General features: G+C 43.1%; 2 protein-coding genes across 5 annotated transcripts in view; both read right to left on the bottom strand.

Annotated features, from left to right (window-relative positions):
- Positions 1-1837: 1837 nt before the first annotated feature.
- znf865 (zinc finger protein 865) lies at positions 1838-14161 on the bottom strand. Of its 2 annotated transcripts, none has more exons than XM_027286306.1 (3): positions 13808-14161; positions 13040-13155; positions 1838-7767 (listed from the first exon to the last, which is right to left on the bottom strand). In XM_027286306.1, the coding sequence occupies exon 3, from the start codon at positions 7310-7312 to the stop codon at positions 3173-3175; it is 4140 nt and encodes a 1379-aa protein (XP_027142107.1). In that variant the 5' UTR covers positions 7313-7767; positions 13040-13155; positions 13808-14161; the 3' UTR covers positions 1838-3172. The 2 variants fall into 2 exon arrangements, with proteins under 2 accessions (XP_027142107.1, XP_010736038.2); XM_010737736.3 differs by having other exon boundaries at positions 13468-14161.
- A 2300-nt stretch (positions 14162-16461) lies between these two features.
- The window catches only part of shisa7b (shisa family member 7), a 31918-nt gene continuing 27806 nt past the window's right edge, over positions 16462-20573 (bottom strand). For all 3 annotated transcript variants that reach the window (XM_019254690.2, XM_019254698.2, XM_019254705.2), the window contains one exon: positions 16462-20554. In XM_019254690.2, the coding sequence (XP_019110235.1) occupies positions 20122-20554 (433 nt within the window). In that variant the 3' untranslated portion in view covers positions 16462-20121. The remainder of the gene's footprint in view (positions 20555-20573) is intronic.

Genomic DNA, 20573 nt, shown 5'->3' on the forward strand with positions numbered 1-20573 from the left:
ATTTCCAACCCTGAATTTGACAACTATCATGCACATAAACTGTTTTAATCAGCTCACTTTAAGCAAAAGCTAAGCAGGACTGGATGCAAAAGCTGAATCAGAAATTAAGTTCCAAAATTTAAACTGTGAAGAAAATGTTTTTTTTTTTTTAATTAAAGTACATTAATTAAAATATCTATCTGAATCTAAGTAAACCTGAGTGAACTACACGCTGTCATAAAGTCTGTGAAGGTTCTCAGTCAACCAGGCTATCTTTCTTCAAGAAAGGTCAAATCTGGGACAACTAGACTTTGGTCGTAGATGACACTTGGCCTGATGCGACTACGATGACCATCGTTCAGCCCAGACCTCAGGTGACCTTAACGACTCTGACGATAGTCGTCATAACGAGGATCATTAACGAACCAAGTGGAATCTATGGCAAGATCCCAGCTAGGCTAAATACTTGGATCTCCCTACCAGTCAGAACTGAAGAAGCCTCTTTGATGGGAGGTGAAACGTCTTCATGTATCTACAACCTAGTGCAGTTGCCCCAGATTTAACCCTCCTTGAAGAATGTTGTCATAAGTTTTAATATTGGGACTTCTCTTTGGTAGAAAGAAGTAGTTCCAATAGTGAGTTATCCAGAATATTTGGGGCGTTGTTTCTGGTGAACTGTTCTGTTTGTCCAAAGCTTTAAAGCACCACACATTAAAGTTCAGCTCACCTACATTGTATGTGGTTATATAGTGTGAAACTACAGAAGCGGATATCGCAGATAAAAACCACAGCTAACGACGTGGTTAGGTACCACAAGAAGGAAGTTCGTATGTTTTATGTGGTTTTGGTGAGCCGGCCGCTTTTGAAGTCGCTGCTGTGGTTAGACTCGAAATCAAGACGATGGAGGATGTTTTTCTTTTTTATGATTCAAGAGGACGGCAGCCACAAATCAAATTCAGAAATGAAACTCAGCACACTCAACGAAGTTTCTTCTTAGAGTAGGAACAGAAAGAATTGAAATGAAGGTTTGAGTTAGAGCCGGAAGTGATTCTTCATGGTGATGCCACAGGGAGACCTTTTATCTTTCGGTTCTTCAAAGAACTTAGTGTAAATAGTTTTTGTCCCAGAGGTCATTCAAGGTGCATTATATAATAATTTGAAATCAAATATTAAATTTTAAATGCATCATTTAGTAGAATGACGTTTGAATATGAATTATGACATTAGTAATTGATCTTTTAAAAAGTACTTGCAGAATATTACTCTTTAGTAACCAAGTTAATCAACGGGTTAGACATACAGCAGCCATTAGCTAAGCCATATGTACTTTAGGTTCACAAAAAAAGGCTGTTGAAAGGTGCTTAAACCGCCTCTTTGGTGTTTTTTATGAAATCCAGGTCATGTTGCTGCAAAGGGTCGACAAGAACCAGTAATCAGCAGTTAAAATAACATTTAAAAAAGAAAAAATAAGATTATGATACATGAAAAGGTTCTTCAAACTACAAAAAAGCTGCAATTGTAACTTTGACACCTGTATTTTGGATTCAGTTCCCCAAATAACCTTAAACAGCAGAGCACTTATCAAGAACCAGTTTTTCTTAAGAGTGTCACGGTCACAATATTTTGTGACACTCAATTTTAAAGTGTAAATTAATTTTTCCTAATATGTAATTTGATAGTAATCACAGAGACAGTTTATGTAATTGGTATGATTAAAGTGAATTAATTTGAATTGGAAGATGAGCTGAACATGCAAAAATGTGAAAATGTCTACGTGAAGAAATGAAAAAAAAAAAAAAACATTTTCCATGTAATCAGTAGCAAATTATATTCAAAGAAAGTAAGGACCTGTAAAATAAAGCCTCACAGTGTTTCTTTATTAATACTTTCTTTGTGGGGAAAATCCAGATATCAACTTTTAACATAAACCAACAGTGAATGTAACATTTCAGATTTTTTTTTTTTTTATTTGAGGGTTTTCAACAACTCACTTTTTAGGCAAAGAAAAGGATAGTAATTTAGTAATAATATTACATGTTTTAGTTTTACAGAAAAGGAAAAGAAAAAACACATCTGGACAGGACCTAAGTAATGAACTATGTGTACACGCTTTTGTTACAAAAATTGGGCATAACTGTGGCAATGAGGGAGCAGGTAAAAGGGGTAACAGGGAGGGGGGGAAAAAAAAAATATCACATCGATACATATACTCATCCCGCTGTTTTACAAAGATAGTCCCCCAACTCGTTCCCTCCCACCCATACAATACCAACAATAATAAAAGAAATGATACTTGGAGTAAAAAACAGCAAATAATCAATATATAATAAAATATAATACGAATTGTACAGTACACTCCGGTTATTTCTGTTGTCCTTTTGAAATCCTGAACACATTAACAGTTTGAGTCGTGTTTTTTTCCTCACCATCCACGCCTCTTTTTAAAAAATGACAAAAGTAGTGTACATTAAAAACAAGGTCACCAACACTTCTTTTTTCCGTTTCAGTCACTTTAGCACGTCAACTAGTATTGCCCTTTGTGACAGAGAAGACCCTTTACTGTTGTTTATCAAAAAAACTAATTCTTTCTAATGGAGGTTCTTAAACTGTCAGGATTAATTTATCTCGAGGGGGCAGATCATCATCTCGTAAAAAGTGAGACGCTCCACTGGGGGGGTAACAAATAAACACATACAGAGCAAGAGACACAGACTATACTGTTTAACTGTGAATAATGTGAAAACAATTTTTTAAAAAAATAAACAAAAAGGTACCTCACTTCTACAAATCCGATCCGTATTTATGCTCAAACACTGCTAATGGAGGGGGAAAGAAACAAGGTGACGGAAAGGAAGCTGGATTAATGTTGTCAAACAGGTGCTACTAAATAAAAATAAAATAAATTGTGAGGTGGTCCTTCACCTTTGGGGAAGGAGGGCAGATCTAGAGGATGGTTCGGATTTTTGGGCCTTTTTAAGTCCACGCTAATTTATCAACCACCTCTGTTACAGTTTGTTAGGATTGGGAGGGAAGGGGTGTGGGGGTATTACAGTAGTTACACTAAACCCTCCCCCGAGTCCTCCCATCGTTTTTCTTGTTAAAAACATGCTAGCTCTTGCTCGCTTCTTGATTATTTAAAAAAAATAAACATAAAAACAATCTAGTCTAGAAAACTTTTTTTTTTTTTTTGTTTTTACTGACTGTACTCAGTCAGAACTGTTGATCTCTCAGGCTGGACCAGAACTGGGACAGATAGCCGGATTGGTAAATGGACGCTATCTGACTGGTCGTGTAATGGCGGTGATTTCATCTTCATGAGTCCCCAGTTCACGGCCCCGCTGACTGCGGTTGTACCCCGGCAGGATAACTTGTGGCGGTCCAGGATCTCGGGGTTCCAGAAGCGGCGTCGGCATTTGCGGCATTGGAATGCAGCTTGTTTAAGATGCTGGCCCCTGTGTTTCAAGGCTTTGTGTAACGAGCTGGTGCGTCTTCCGCACACCAGGCAACGCAGACGGGCGTGGCGGCCTGAGTTTCTTGGTGGGTGCCTGATGGCGTAATGGACCAGCAGAGAACCCTGCTTGGCGTACGTGGCGCTGGGGCAGATGGGGCAAGGGAAACGCTTGATAGGGACGTCCATTGAGGTGAGCCCGGTGACTCGGACTGCGCCTCCGGACCACGACTTCACTTTCATCACGCCGCCCTTTGACCTCAGCTGGGCTAGTAGCTTTTTTTTGTTGAGCTGTGCTTGCAGTTTGCCTCTCTTTTTCCGCAGAAGTATCAGCTTCCTGCGGGTGTCTTTACTCAGAGGGACACCCACCAGCTTTCCATCTCTCATGATGCTATGGATCACCACTCGTCTTTTTTTCTTTCTGTGCTTTCTTGTCTGTCCATGCCGCTTTTGGAAGTTTTTTGAGCGGTAGTGAAAAGGGTGTTGCAGCTGTTGTGGTGGTGGTAGTGGTGGTGGTGGTGGTGGGGGTGGGGTTTGCTGCTGCTGCTGCTGCTGCTGTTGTGGCGGTTGTTGCTGCGGTTGCTGCGGCTGCTGCTGCCCAGACGCTCCTTGCTGCATGTGAGACGACCCGGCGTAGGTGGAACTCGATCCAGAGTCGTAAAAGAGCGGCGAGTACCCGGGCGGTTGGGACTGGTTGACACGGTGGCCGCTGCGGTCAATGCCGTGCTGAGACAACTTGTGGCGTACTAAGCTGTTGGAGTAGGCGAAGGCTTTACCACATACTTCGCAACGAAAGGACTTCTCCAGCCCAACTCCGCCACCGTGGACAGTTTGTTGATGTGCCGTCAGGTGGAAATAATGGCGGAAGGATTTCCAGCACACTGTACACGTATAAAGCCTCTGAGAGGGGGTGCCAGATGTTGGAGATTTCTCTCCTTGGGAGCAGGACGAGAAGTAGTCAGAGCTTGCCGGGTTGGCGACTTGACTGATGGCAGCGGCTGCACCTTTTATTCTCCTCCCCTGGTTGTCGATTTCCCCTTTTCTGTGCAGCTTCCCGTGTCTCACTAGGCTTTGTGCATAGGCGAACATCTTCCCACACAGGTTGCATTTGTAGTTCTTTTGACCTGAGTGTACGGTCAGATGTTTAGTGAGGTGGAAGGGCTCGCGGAACATTTTGCCACATACGTCGCAAGCATGAGGCTTCTCCCCCGTGTGGACTCGGTTGTGGCGCCGCAGTGTCTCTGCCCTTCGGAAGCGTTTGCAACATATCTGACAGCTGTACGGCCTTTCCGACCCGTCCCCCGGAGGAGCAGGGCTCCTTCTTCTCCTCACGATGGTGCTCGGATCCCTTTTTTCTCTGGGCTTTCGTGGCCTCCGGGGTTTCGTGTGGGGATGGCTCGGGTGGGTCAAAGGCATGGTGGAACCGTTAAGACTGGACGTTGATGAAGGTCCGCCTAGGTTACCAAACCCCAACCCCCCTAGCAGGCCCCCGATGATATCCCTCCTCTCTCCTTCCCGGCTTTCTGTGTTTAAATCGCAAGAGGCTGCGGCTGCAGCGGCGATGGCCGACATCGCACTGCTGGTGACCTCGTCCTCCGAATCATCCAGTAAGGAGGAGAGGGGGAGGTGTGGTTGCGGTTGTTGCTGTGGTTGGTGGTGGTGGTGTTGCTGGCTTTGTGGGTGGGGATGAAGAGTTGGAGCTAAAGGGGCCTTACGGAGAGTTTGGCTGGCCATTTCACTGGCTAGTGTACTCTCTGAGGAATACAGTGACGAGGGTTGTGATCGTCTGTAGTCGTCAACGGCGCTGTTGTACGCTGACTGGCTCGGGTAGCGATTTCTGGAATAATCCGTTGCATACTTGTCATTAGCCATTGATGGCCCATCATTTGAAATTCCTACTCTGTTTCCACTGCTTCCCATTTTACTGCTGCTCGGATTGGACGATCCACTCCCTCCGGTGCCTGTCCGGTTTTTTGAACTCCGAGGCGGTTTGCCACAGGCACCTGAAGCGGCGTGATTGAGTAGAGAGGTGCTCTCACGGAAGCAACGACCACAAGCCGGACAGCGGAAAGGTTTCTCGTCGTGAATCTTCTCGTGTCTCGTGAGCGACTCTCGACGGTTGAAGGACTTTTGGCAGATGGTGCAGACAAAAGGCCGGTTTTCTGAATGGGTGACACTGTGCTGGATGAGGTGACCTCTCTTTTTAAATCTCTTCCCACACTCGCCACAGCAGAATATCCTCTCTGGGCTCGGGGAGTTACAGTCTGACTTCCTGCTTTGGCTTTCTGGTGTCAAGCCGTGGCTGCGGAGGTGCCTTCGAAGGCTGGAGAGGTGGGTGAAGGTTTTACCACATTCACCACAGTGGTAAAGGGGTTCTGGTTCGGGCTGACCAGATGAACTGTTGCTGTGGCTATCTTGGGATTTGGACAACTGTTGGTTACCGTTGGCTACGAGCACAGAGGTGGAGTTGGAGGAAGAAGGAGCAGATGAAGATGAGGAGACGGCGGAAGACGACTGCTGCGATGACGACGAGAGGAGAGAGGAATGCGGTGGCTCACTTCCGATGCCACTTATCCCAGACCCTCCTCCCACGAGGCCCGATGAAGAGCTCTGACTGTGCCCACTCGAGCTGCTGTTATGGCAGTTGCTGCTGCTGCTATGGCTGTGACTGCTGTGACTGTGGCTACTACTGTCCGCTTTCCTCTGGGGCAGGTAGCCCGCCATTGCTTTCTTTCTCCTGCTCCCTCCGCTCGAAGCTGATGAAGACGAACTGTCTCCGGCCTTTCCTCCGTCGTCTTTAGAGAGGGACAGGTGCAGGGGCAGGGGGAGGGGAAGGCCGGCCTCTTGCTGCATTAGTGATGCTATTTGGTTGGAGGAAAGGACTGGAATACCTTGGAAATCAAAGCCACCCAGTGGGGCAGGTTGGGGGGCCGGGTGGAGAGGGTGCGGGTGGTGAGTGTGGCTGTGTGGATGAGATAAGGCATGAGGGGTCAGCTGTTGTTGTTGCTGTTGAGGCTGTGGAGCTGTGTGGCTGTGGCTGTGGGAGGAGTGGAGGGCGGGGGGAGGTGCTAGGGCTGAGTTTGAATCAGAGGCTCCTTGGCCGAGACCCAAGCCCAAGTGGTTGTGAGTGCCTTGCTGGACGAGGAACTGCTCCAGGCTGCTGTTGGTGGGGACGCCGGACAGGAAGTACTGGTTTGCGGCAAGCATGCAGCTAAACTGCTGGTGGAGGCTGCGGGGATCGGACTGTCCGACTAAAGGGACTGCAGTGCTGCCGGAGGGGTTGTTGGAGGCCGACGAGGTGGAAGGAGAGGGTGAGGACGAGGGGGGACCTGGGGAAGGCTGGGGGACAGAGAGACCTGGATGCAGCGGAGGAGGCGGGGGCGCAGGAGTGACGACCCCTCCACTGCTGCTCCCACTGAAGTCAAAACGTCCCATCCCAGAGTGGAGCTGCTCCTGAGCCAGCGCCGCCTCGGCCGGGTGAAAGGGCCGAAGGAACTGGGGGTACCCCGACGCGGAGCTCCCACTCCCGCTGCTGCTGCTACTGCTCATCTTACTCGATTTCCTGGAGCTGTGAGACGAAGAGGACGACTGGCTCTGGTGGGAGATGGGCGGGGGAGGGGCGCTCATTTTGGCGAACAATGACGAGGAGTCAGCGAAGGCATTACTCCGAGAACTCTGGAGGGAACCCAGTCCCAGCCCAGACAGGAGGCTTCCAGAGGCATCACCAGAGGGCTGGTGCTGCTGCTGGAGCTGCTGCTGATGCTGCAGTTGGACCTGCTGCTGGTGGCTCAGCTGTCGTTCTAATCCAAGGCCTTTGAATTGGTGTGCCTGGTGTCCACTTAGCATTTCTAAAATGTCCATGGGGTACTTGCTGAACTGGAACATCTCCCAATACAGCTGTGGCAAAGTGTCACGTAGCCACAAATGCCACGTGCACTAAGTCAATAAACGCTGGAAACAGCAGTAAACCCTTGTCAAACTTTGACAAGGTGTGATTTTCAGAGGTAGTCCTGGTACCCCCAAACCTCCAACTATAATCCACCAAAAGCCGATGCTTGATTTCTCTCACATAAACGTGTCACTAATACTTTTAGTCTCCATTTAAGAATGAAACCTTCAAGTGCTTCTGTGGGTTGTTACAAAAAAAAAAAGTCATAAATAGGCAATAAACTAAATTATACTAAAAAAAGCAGTCTGTAGTGTTTCTTTAAAGTCTTCCATAACCATATGCTGACTGTTAAAATCAGGTCCCATGAAGAGGAGTGTGTCCGTTACTTCAGCTGAGGATGAACCATCGCTTCACTGCACTTCTGTCCCTTCATGGAGTTTCTTTGGACAGCCTGAAAAATGAAGAATGAAAGAAAAAACAATTAAAAAAGAAAAAGACAACAATGTTGGCGATTCAGTGACTTGATAACGAGCAGATAAACAAAAACACTTTTCGGCACAGAGCGTTCAACGACACTGTATTTGCTTTTCTTGCCCTCAGTGCCTCTCAACCCGGATGCCGAATGTCTCAAAAGGAAGCTCCCTGAATAAACAACTCTGTTTATACACAAGCAATTGATTTAGCTCAACTTGATACAGCTAAAGATTGCTGCAGTACTCATTTAACCTCCATTCACTGAGCCGACTGTAGTTTTCTGTGATGTTGCATTACTTCATAATTCAGATTTGATTGACAAGTTTCACATGTTTACTTTTCATTTTTATTCCAGTTTCAGCAAATGTTTCTCATTTATGATCTGTTTGACACAACAACTGAGTACATGGTTTAAGTTTGACGTATGTGTGAAATTACATGATTAAAGTGATGCAAGAGCATTAAAATAAGTCATTAAAGAATTAAAATAAGCAAAAGAGACGGAGTGTGGGCCCCATTCTGGACTTAGAAATAGTGATGTGCTTCTGTACATATTTTCTTGCTGTACATCTGTACTCATTTCATTTCTCCATCTTTCTTTTGTCTGAAGTAAGAATATTTGGTAGAAATGGTCTAGAATAAGGGTCTTCAACCAGGGGTCCACGACCCTTTGGGGGTCCGCCAATTTCTGTCATGATAATTGACGAATTTCACCAAAATACTGGCGACACTGAGGGTGCAGATAATTGAAAAACTACAAACAGCTGAGGCATTTGCGCTCCAATTGGATGAATCAGTGAACGTGTCCAAAGATGCACAGCTCCTGGCATTTAATAACCAATAATAATCATGCATGAACTTTTTTAATCAATCCTAAACACATTTAGGCCACTAACCCAATGTATAAACAGGTTAATAAAAGTTGAATAACGTAAATAAAAAAGTTATTATAAGCCAGGCTTAAAATGTGGGGGCCTGGTTCTGTTTGTCTCTTGTCCAAGGGGTCCTTGGGCTGAAAAAGGTTGAAGACCTCTGGTCTAGAAAGTTCTTATTTCAGTACCCGTTATTGATCTTGTCAAGAATTCTTCGATTGGGGTGGCCTCTCGGATTTTAGCTTTCTTTAGTCCATTCATTAAACCCATGTGTTCGTTTTTCCAATGCAAAGATTTAAAAAAAAAAAAAAAAAGGTCCATCACGTCTACATTTTTTGGTTTAAACAATGTCACGTCTCTTTCTACTAAACATTCACTGCTGCAGCTGTTATTTTTCCACCACTGTGAAAATCATCCTGCATTTGATTGATCGTTCAGTCTGGATTTCTAATGACAGCCTGCTTGAAACAACAAACCAACAGCTGCTGCAAACACGTAACTTGAGGTCTTTTTAAATATCTTTTTATGGGCAAACTGCAACCGGACAAGCTGTTTTTTTTTTATTAAATGATATTTAAATGTGTCTCTGTGTCACTTTTTTTAAGTGTTTATATAAGCAGACATGGGATAAATTAAACACGTCAAGAAAAATAAATTTTAAAAAGATCTGCAGATGCAGCTTTTATCCGCTGGTTTTCATTATGTAGCTGAATTTTGGATGCTATACACAAAACTAATTATTATTCAGGGTTTTTTCTACGACTTTAGAGATACAAATATCAGTCAAATAGCACACTTCAACACTAGTGAGTGTAACAATCAGCCTACACGGGGATAAGAAAGGAGAGCGGTGGCTCAAAATGCCACACGAGTCCTGTCCAGCTCCTGCAGGATAACATGGCCGCCCGCCGGGTTTAACGCACGCACCGCTAAATGCCAGATTTAAAAAAAAAGAAAAGAAAAAGGAAAGGTGGACAGCGTCTCTGTATGTGAGAAAACCAGAGCTGCTGCTGCTGCTGAGAGCTCGGCAAATCCCTTCGGTCAGAAATGCAATCTGGTATTTAGAGATTGGCGTTTTCAATTAACTTCTCTGGTCATGTTTCTCGATCTCAGAAGTTTTTTTTTAAAAATCAACAATTAGAGAGAAAACGTGCTCATACTAATGCGGGTCACTTCAACTTCATAATCTACCAGTTTTTGACGTGTACCGTGGCCTCCCTCCCTCCTTTTTGTTACGGTTTAGTTTGTCTCTGTGTTTAAGTACAAAACTCTGATACTAGCCATGATTGGGGGATGTATTCGCCTGCTGTCTCTGCTTCCCCTCTCAAAGATATTATACCTTCATTCTTTAAAAGCTCTGCAAAGATAAACTACGACATCTGAAAACATCCTAATCTGAACACAACGACATGTCCTTTGCGATAAACTCTGCTTCTTCGCTGTTCAAACGTTGATATTCAGAACCAAATGATCTCTCACGCTGTGAATATCAGGCTGCATTTACATGAAAAAAGACAGATCATCTCCCTTCCTACTAGAATCGGCTTCAATATGGAATAATCCAAAACAGAGAGGAGGGATCGTCTTCGGATGTCTCTGTCATAATAACACTTCTTGCATGATTTCTTGCATGCATCATGCAGCAGGTCCAATCCTCTGTCGTCTCTAAACTGACTTTCTTTAGTGGCTTCCAGACCTGCGACTACCTCGCTGATGGATTCACAACAACAGGACTAAAATCTGTACAGGTAAGGGGGATTCAAGGGTGACGTATGAAGGCGATGAGTTGACTAAACTAGTGAAGCATCTGCAGCTTCATTTTTTATCTTTTAATCATCATTATTCATTTATTTTAATCTAATAATTTGTTTGCTGTTGATGCTTCGCTCTGTCTCTTTTCTAAAGCCGAGGTCAACGCTCCTCTTCGCTCTGACCTTCCTCTCCTCGACATGAACGACTCTCCTCTGAGACAGAAACCAGAGAAGCCAAATATCCTCACATGTGCCGTCACATCTGCGTACGGCCTGAAGCTCAGCAGAGCGACACTGGGGACAGCGTGGGCCGACCCCGTGTGTGTATCCAAGGAATCTTCAAAACACAACACAAAACCATAAATTCATGCCAATTTCCTTCTGGACGACACTGAAACCTCCTGTTGCTGCCGATGAACCACAAAGACAAGCAAACAAGCGGTGATACAGGAGGAGAAAGAAGCTTCTGTTCGCCATCCTCAGCCTTCTTTTAACACTTGTAGGAGCTGGTCCCTCTGATAATCCTGTGTGTGATCAGGCTTTAAACTGAAAGTGACAAAGCAAACGTTTGGCGGCGATAACATTTGCAGAAATCACACTCTTCAAACTCAAACCACAAAGCAAACTGTTCAAATACGTCAGACAAAAGCTGATTAATCTAAATTCTGCTCAGTTACCAGTCGGCCGTCAGTTAAAACAACTCGAGCGCTCTTATTTTTAGACTTTATATGTAAATAAACTGCAACCTGAAGACAGAAACTCCAGCTCTACAGATATTTTAATAATTTTTCAGTTGGTAGCACGGTGACGTGAGTCAAACCAGGCTCAAATGCTGCAGAGGTTCATTCAAACTCTCCACCAGAGACCTCGTTTACACCTGTTACACCTGGATGAATGCGGAAAAACAGACTGGATTTTAAGATTACGGGTGTAACGGTGCACGACAGTGCTCTGTACGTCTCTCAGTTTTGAAGTCACGGTTGGTTTTCAGTGCAGGTTGATCAGTATCACTAAAATAAAACTGATCTAAAAGGTAAACGCGGGTTTGTTGCGACATGTGCGACTCGTCTTTGTCCATCGTCAAATGTTCCCCAAACATCTCTAGAAAACTTTGTCCGTAACTATCACGGTGCTCAGCGATCCCTCTGCGTCTCAGCGCACGTGTGCGTGCATGCTGCACGGCTGAACAACAACATCCGGACATTTAGCAAAGTCACTCACAGGGAGAGTCAAGAGAGTCTTAAATGTGCAACAACAACGCTGCATTTGTTCTGAAGCAAAAGACCCTTAACCGAAAGTTTTAGGTCCATCTACTTAAAGACTGAAATTACCTACATCTGCTCGAGAGTGCTGAGAAAGTCTGCAGTCAGCACAGCAGCTAAATAATTAGCAGCATTTTAACCAAAGAGGAAGTTAACTGAGTGAATTTCCAGCTGCTCTAAAGCACTGGTCCATGAATACATGGGAGATTTTCTTTCAACAGGTTTTTGTTGTTGAACGACACCTCGTCCCAACAGTACGCAACACTACAGGGGCAATAAAGAAAGCAGAGACACCATAAGATGCATTCAACGTCCTGAAAAATAACTTAAGATGTAAACAAAACAGAGTCTACTGTAACAGCAACTAAAACCAACATCAAGGCACCTCCGTTAAAACATTTAGTTTTCACTTCGAGAACTTTACAAACCTAAAAGTTTAGAAGGTGTCTGATCCGTAAAACTCTTCCACACACAAACTAAAGGCACACTGGGGGTGTTCTAGCAGCTCTTACAGACACTTTGCCTTTAAACGTGTCGCCCAGCTGTATTTCTTATAATCTCAAGCAGAAGATGACAAATCTATTGCTCCATTTTCCTCCTCGTATCCAGGGTCGGGTTACGGTGGCAGCGGGTTTATCAGGACGTTCCAGACATCCTTCTCCCCAGCAACACATTCCAGCTCCTCCATGAAGGATCCAGAGGCGTTCCCCAGGCTCTAGATTAGGTTATGTAGTCCCTGCAGCCGGCTCTGGGTCTGGCTCCGGGGTCTCCTGGCTGGCTCCTTTAGATCTGAAGGAGCAGCAGCTCGACTCGCGAGCTCGTTCCAGGCGCAGTCACTACTCAAAGCATACGTGAGGAAAATCGAGAGCTTGTAGTAAAATCTTAAAACTTCAAATGCACTGTAGCATCGAGAGACCTGTGCCTATTAAACATGTGGATGGATCAGATCTTTCCTGAGCTCAGCGGGGGTTTCTATTCTCGCATTTTCAGGCCCCTCAGACGTCTCGGGACGAAAACAATTACTGAGCTGTCGAGCTTGTCGTGAGGGATGAAGTACGACGAGACTGCTGGGGGAACTCTGACTGCACTATAATGCAATAATAATAATAATAATAATGTATGTTTGCAGCCTGTTTAAGTACAATGCTGTGGTTTTTGGGTGCATTTTAAAGTGACCCAGCAGAGATTTGTTGATCATTATTGGTGCAGATTGGGAGACAAATTGTGCAGCTTGTTTAGGGGGGAAACAACCAGTCAGTCAGTCTGCAGCAGTGTTTGCAAACAGGCTGTAATCTCTGCTCAGACACCCGCACTTTTGCACGCATAACTCCGGGAGTGGAAACAATTGCGTGATTGCATCTTACCGGCTTGATCCCCCACAGACCAGGCAGGGCAAGGCAGGTGTGGAAGCTCCTCAGCTTGGGGGTGTTGGTAGTGATGATGCTCCGCCGACAACCGGTCACCTCAGGGGCGGACAAGCCTGCGAGAGAAACCCGTGAACGGAGCGTGTTAGACGGGTAAACTCAGCGTGAGCACCCGCTGTCGAGCTGTAGCATCCACAAATCACTCAGCTCGCTAAAAAAAACGTTTTTAATTTACACGAACGTATACAAACACATAAAGCTTTTAAAAAAGCGGATTAAATCGATTTAAACGTGTTTTAATTCGGATTAAAAACAAACCAACTGACATAAAGTAGCCGCCGTTAGCATCGTTAGCTGCGCCGTTAGCTCGGCGGCTAAAGCTAACGAGCAACAACATCACTCTTAAAGTTTTTTATTCTTGTTTTCACCTTTTTTGTAGTTTTTAAAAACAAAAACAAAAAAAAAAGAAATCACACGAGCGAAAGGCGTAAAAACGAACAACACCGAGCCGTGTTGGTGCGAGCCGGAGCGGAGCTGCCTCTGTCAGCGGGGCCTGTTTTCTTCATCCGTGGAAAAACACCGAGAGAGGAGGAGGAGGAGGCCTGCTGGACCTCCATCGGCCCGGGCGGGCTCTGCTGCTGCTGCTCGCTCGCTAACAAAAAAACCTCCGCTGCTCCGCTCCGGTTGTGTCCATTGTCTGCTGCTGCTGCAGCCGCCGCCTCCGCCGCTCCCGAGTCCCGCTTACAGCTCCTGCGGCCGGACGCTCACCCTCACACGGCGCCTTTTGTTTACAGCCCCCGTCGTGCGCTCGCTTCTTTTCCGCCCTTGTCAGATTTCGGTGTCCCCCCTCTGCAGACGATGCTGCTGCTGCTGCTGCTGCTGCTGCTAGCGTTAAAATGGTAGTTTCCTGTCTGCATAATGGTTCCGGGTGGTAAGAGAGCCAGGCACGGGTTAGTTCAGTCTGGACCGCACAACCACCGACCGACCAACCGACCGACAACCGCCGCCGCAGCTCACATCCACCTCTGCCCCAAAATACGGTTTCTATCATCCAGCATGCTGCTCATGAATGAATAAACCGTGCGCGCCTCTGCGTGTGTGTGTGTGTGTGTGTTGGTGCGCGTGCATGTATGTTTGCACACCATTTAAAAAAAAAAACTGTGTCATTAAGCTCCCTGTGTGTGTGTGTGTGTGTGTGTTTTCACACCAAGTGTGTGAAATGTTAATGAGTCAATTAAAGAAATCATTACGGCGCATGCTGCATAACATTACAAGGTGATATATGTGTGTGTGTGTGTGTGTGTGTGTGTGTGTGTGTGTAAATAATGAACCTGTTGGATGTTGTGAGAATATTATTAAATAATATATATTCTGCATATATGCAGCCGTTGTACTGCATGTGTGTGTGTGTGTCCGGGTTAACATGCATGTAAATAAATAAAAAAAAATAGAGTGAAAAAAGAATTTCCCCATTGAGGGATTAATAAAGTATATCTTCTTCATATTATTAAAGTATTATTAAACAGAGTATTAAAGGGTCTGTTCATCCTGAGAGTTGTAGCACTTTTTAAAAAATATATATATATATATGTTTTTTTTTGATGACCAGTTAAAAAAAACATTTAGATACTCTGTTTATATAAAATAGAAAGAAAAAGAAAGCATCAGATCATCACATCATGTCTTATTCCAGTTTTGATTTTTTTAGATAAGATTGTAAAAAAAAACTAAAGATATTCAGTTTATATAAAACAGAATTTAAAAAAGCATAAATTAAATTAAAATTTCTCAAATTTACAGTCAAAATCTGTAAAATGAAATGCTGCAGTTCTTCTCTTTTTTTTTAGATGAGATTGTTCAAAAATCTGAAGATATTCAGTTTATATAAAACAGAATTTAAAAAAGCATTACATTAAAGTTTCTTAAATTTACAGTAAAAATCTGTAAAATGAAACGCTGCAGTTCTTTTTTTTTTTGTTTTTTAGATGAGATTGTTAAAAAATCTGAAGATATTCAGTTTATATAAAACAAAACAAACAAAAAAAAAAGCATTAAATTAAATTAAAGTTTCTTAAATTTACAGTAAAAACCTCTAAAATAACAGTTAACTGCAACCCTGGAAGTCATTCTGATACACTGTGAACAAAGCTAAAGTTATGAGTCTGTTGATCAGACCAAACACGTCATTTACATTAAAAACCTGTAAAACAATTATTCACTCCCCTTCTCCACTTATCACAAGTATATAATGTCATAAAATACCCTATTATCTATAAAACAAGGAGAGAAATAATTGCAGTAAATTCACAGTAATATATAATAATTCTGTAATCTGTGTATCCTCATCAAGATATCTAATCTAAAAGGAATTATTAATTAGGCACTTGACAGTTTGATACTCTGAGCTACAATCTCAGTCGGTAAGTATTAATGTTCAATACAGGCAGTAAACAAAAGATCCTCTTTGTGGTTTAAATGGAAAAATTGTTTCTCTAATCAGCCTCCGCCTCCTCGTGTTTCTGCACCCAGGGAGTAATTTGAGGCTCCACACAGGGGAGCGACGCTCTCCACTCCCCCTCAATTTAGCACAAATTATTAAATTCATTACAGAAAGTAAATTAACAAAATTAAAGGAAAATTACAGGACAGAGGATGAAGACAAACATCGTTAACCCGAGCTCAGATTCACTGATACAAGATAAAGATACAATTTCTATGTAAAATTACAGTATTTTATGCAAATTTACTGGATAATGAGTTAATAACACAGTAAAACAGTAAATTATAAGTAATAACTGCAATTAGAATACAGCATCATACTATACACAGTATGGTTATTACAATATCATGTTGTAATTTTACAGTAAAGTACTGTATTTACAAACAGTACAATACTGTGATTTTAATCTATATTACTGTTAAATAATTACTATATAGGTAATTCAATGTGTTACATTTGGGCTCTGGGCACTTTTGATTACATAACTTTTTTTGTGATAATTGACAGTAAAAACCTGTAAAATAAACTGTCGTAAACAAATGTAAGGACTCTAATCTTTGACTGTTCATCAAACAAAACATCACATTGACCTGTGGGAAACTGCGATTTAGTCTAATCAAAAATATTATGGTGGTTTTTACAGTTTTTTACCGTAAAAAGTAAAAACTTGCATTCAAAAATTCCTGGAGACCAAATGCGACATATATTGAATGATGTTGTATCAGTATCAAGTTACAAGGACATGAAATCAAGAAAAGCAGCAAATCTATTATTTTATTTATTTATACTTATATATAAAATATTCTTTTGTTTGACGAACAGTTAAAAAAACAAAATAAAACAGAAGAAAAGGATCAAACCGTCACATTTGTCGGTACATTCGAGTAAGTAAAATTTCATGACATAAAAGACACAAACACGGTTTTAGTGGGATTTTTTTTATTGTTATTATCAATTAAACAGTATGATTTCTACAAACGCAAGAATTGATCACCAATAACAAAAGGGGGTTTGCACATCTGTGAGACCTTTGTTTGGATATTCTTGGAAATAGACATGTAAGGGGATGTAATAAATAAATGTATCATACAATTTGAGGTATGCAGAGTAGCTTTGAGAATACAAATATGCCCATGCCCCCTCCCCCCCTTTAAGTGGTAAACACACTCATACATACATACCACGCATACAAACACAGTTTTCATTTAAACCTGAACATGAATTACAACATCTGTATCAGACCTTTGAGGAAAAATGAGACATTAAAAACTGAATTTCCACGCGTCATTTACATTTCATCTTTCTCCTTTAAAAGTTAATGTTTTTTTTTTTTTAAATCGTAAAAACCACAGAGCCTTTTCCAGTCAAGTCGCAATACATTCTCCCCCCGCAACGCAACCTCGCCGAAGCAACAACTCGTAAAAACGTTCTACGTTTGACTTTCGCGCCCTTAAAAAGTTCTTCTAAAACGAGCACAAATCAGCTGGTTGTTTATCAATAAAAAGAAAAAGAAAAATTTTGCAGATACATATTCAAGTCAGAGGGCAAAAAAAACTACGACTCGGCTGTTTCACTTCTACTCAAATATACCAAAAACTTTACACGAGAGAAGCCTTTCGATAATCTTTAAAATGTTTGAAAAGTCCTCGCTTTGGTGTTTGGTGAACGTAGCTCGACAATTAATCAATTTAGCTTTTAATTAAACAAGTTTCATTACGAGAGTTGATATGAACACGTTAACGGACGCGACTCGGGTCTTAAAAAAAAAAAAAAACCCGAAGACGCAACTGAAGTTTGGTTTAAGAAGACAAAAGAAAAAACAGAAAATGAGGTTCAGCATTCCCGACGACGACGACGAAGACATTTAATTACACACAAATGAAAACGGACGCACACACACGCCGTGACATCATAAGTCAGCACTATGACATCATCAACACCGGCTTCTGTCATGCGTTTTTGTCTTTTTCTCTTTGATTGCATCAGCTCTTTTTGTTCTCGAGAACACAAATGTTTGTTTTTTTATGTTATATATATACTTTTTATATCCACTAGAAAGTTTGAATATTGAAAATCGAGGATTATACATTTAAAATTCACAGAGATTTAAAAAAAATAAATACATGTTTAAGACAAAAACAAAGAAAGAAAAGAAAAACGTGATAAGAGCGTTCAAAGTCTGATCAAAAGGGGGGAGTCTTTACACCGTTAACATGAGCACATGTATCATAGTAAAAGACTAAAAAAGAAATGGCTGGCAGTCATCAATCATGTCTGTCTTTATCGAAACTCAAAGACGGGACGCTGAAAAACCTCAAACGAGATCTCACGAGTCCCTTAAAACCCCTCCGCGACGGAGGAAAGGTCCATCTCACAGCCAGAAAACTTAAAAAAAAAATGTAGAAAATATGACATCATGACCACCTTTTCCCCAACGACGACGACAAAAATAAAATATCATCATGGTCGTGTGTTTTTTTGAATTTTTTTGTTAAACGTTTGCAGAGTTTCCTTGCATGTTTTATATATTTTCTCTCTACACAAAGAAGAAGAAATAAAAAAACAAACGTATGCACGAGCATGCCTCCCGACAACGAAAATGAAAATGTGAAGCAGACACTGTACAGAGCACAGACACACAAAGATAATTCGGTATAGCCCTTGGTGTGAAGTGTCCATCGTCGTCCCGCAACCCCCGCGCCTTCGAAACCCGTCTGCCTCCCCCCCGTCCCTTCATATGAGGTGAGCAGCTGTAACATGTGGCGTCGTATCAGTACAGGACTGATAATAAAACAGTGTTTTAGGGGGTCGATATATTACGGAGTCTGCATGAGGTTCTTCTTTATGAACTAATTTTCACTAATTATTACGCAAAGGGTCACAGCACAATGTTTCATAGATGATAAAACACCCACTAGAGTTCACTGTACAAAGGCTTTAAGTTAGCTAAATAAGTGGATTTTTTAAAATTCGAAGGCCCGGTCACTCCAGAAAGTGGCAGCAAAAAAATTTATCTGCAAAACTACGAAGCGCTACAAGCTTCATGGTGACAAACTGACTTCTTCATGCACCTTGGAAGAAAGTTAAGTTGCGCCAGAAACCCAGACTCAGAAAGTTTTACGAGGGGAACAAAAGATTTCTGAACTGTAATATGAAGCGCTACAAGCTTTTTCCTTCTTCATGCACATTGGAACAAAGTTAAGTTGCGCCCAGGCTCTGCTTCATAGCAGCTCTGTCTATGGTCTCATTTTGTTATGAGGGGATAAAAAGGTTTCTGAACTAGCAACTGTTGATGTATCAGTTGATTTTTGCCGCTCATCAATGCACAAAGCCAAAAAAAAGTTCAGTTTCTGGGTATAAAGTTACCCAAATCTTCCACATTGTGGTGCCCAAGCCTCCAATAGCTTCAATGGGGATAAAAGTATTTACTCGTGCAGCTCTTCTGAACTTTTTAAACTCTATCAGACCACATGTATCTAATTCTAAAAGTTCAACAAGTCATAATGTTATCTAACGGGTAAAAAGTCTTTCCGGCGTTGCCATCGTTACACGGTTTGGCCACTACGTCAAACTGGCTTCATTAACAGCTTCGTTAGTTCGGTCACAAATTGGACAACAACTTCAAATAATTCGTTCAAAAGACAAATTTGTACCATCGAAAAAGTGGACGGTACAACTCGTAGCCAATATGCTACGATAGCTTCCTCCTTTCCTTCAACGGGAAGCATTGACCAGTAAACAAGTCCGTGATTGATTGCAGCATTTTTAAAATGAATTCACCAGTTAGGCGCTGGTGTGACTGGGCCTTTTATAGCAGCAGTTTGTGTCGATGTAGGTCATATTTTAAAATCAAGCCACGAAGGCAATCAAGTGACAGCTAGCTGTACGTTACGTTTTTGTTACAGTCCAATCACAACTAGAGAAAGAAATGACCAGCGGGGGGTCACGTGTCGCAGCCTTTAAGTTACAAACTGGCTGGCTAAAGGATAAATAAGTATACACAAAGTCTTACAGGGCTCAGTAATGTTTATACTATTATTATTATCATCATCAGGTTAATTTCATACAAAAGCAACTCGTTTGGTTTTAAATACTTTTTTTTTTTATAAATACAAAGACAAGCAGACTCGTCTGCCTCGGCCTCGGCGCTCTTCTTTTATCCGCGGTGGATTCAAAGACAGATGAATCTCTGTCAGAGCCGTCGAGGACTCGGAGGACAGTGCAATAAAACTCAAGGACGATCCAACATATTTGACGGGCAGGTATCCTTCAATAAAAGTCACGGCGAATACCCAGCAGCCTTTTTTTTTTTTACACGGCACTGATATTTTTTGCTCTTTTTAAGTGGACATTTCTGTCTTCCCTTTACAAAGAATGGCTGAATATTCACAAAGTGACAAATCAATTGGCTCGACTCGCTATGAGATTAACGTCATCTTCCACCGCTGTCATGAAGGGGAGGGGGGGCTGTTTGCAGCTTGTTTCTCAGCCCTGTGAAGCAGCCAAACTTCTTCCCGCTAAACGCCTCACCGCCTCTCTAAACTGCCTCTTCAGCTTCTTTAAAGCCTTCTCTACTCTGTACTCACACTGTCACCTCGTTCTTACTCCCAGTCCGCAGTCCCTGCACCCCTCCGCCTCCTCCTCCGGGGATGAAGTGCAGTTGTTCGATGGTGTTCTGCCTCTTGCTGGCGAAAGCCATCCGCCGGGCGTTGGGGTGGCCGCCGCCGCCGCCTCCACCGTGGCCGTGCATGCCCATCCCGGACATGGCGGTGGAGCCGCGGTCGTGATCGTGGCCTGGCGTCGGGTGGGAGTTCATCTTGATCATGTGGTGGCGGTCCATGGACGGCGTGGCGCAGATGTTCTGCTGCGATTGGGCCTTCTGGTGGTGACTGAGCCGGCCCATGGTGGGAACCATCCCGCTTCCTGCTCCTCTCTCGCCTCCTCCGACCATCAGACCCATCGTCATCAGCCGGTCCTCCAGACGGTCAGGGGAGACCAGAAGCCTCTCATGGGACCTGGAAGCAAAGACTCGTT

This window comes from Larimichthys crocea, chromosome XIII, assembly GCF_000972845.2.
Source record: "Larimichthys crocea isolate SSNF chromosome XIII, L_crocea_2.0, whole genome shotgun sequence".
Taxonomy (NCBI): domain Eukaryota; kingdom Metazoa; phylum Chordata; class Actinopteri; family Sciaenidae; genus Larimichthys; species Larimichthys crocea.

Bases quoted from the DNA above. Each gene is read 5' to 3' on its own strand.
- znf865 (XM_027286306.1), bottom strand. From the start codon at position 7,312: ATGTTCCAGTTCAGCAAGTACCCCATGGACATTTTAGAAATGCTAAGT.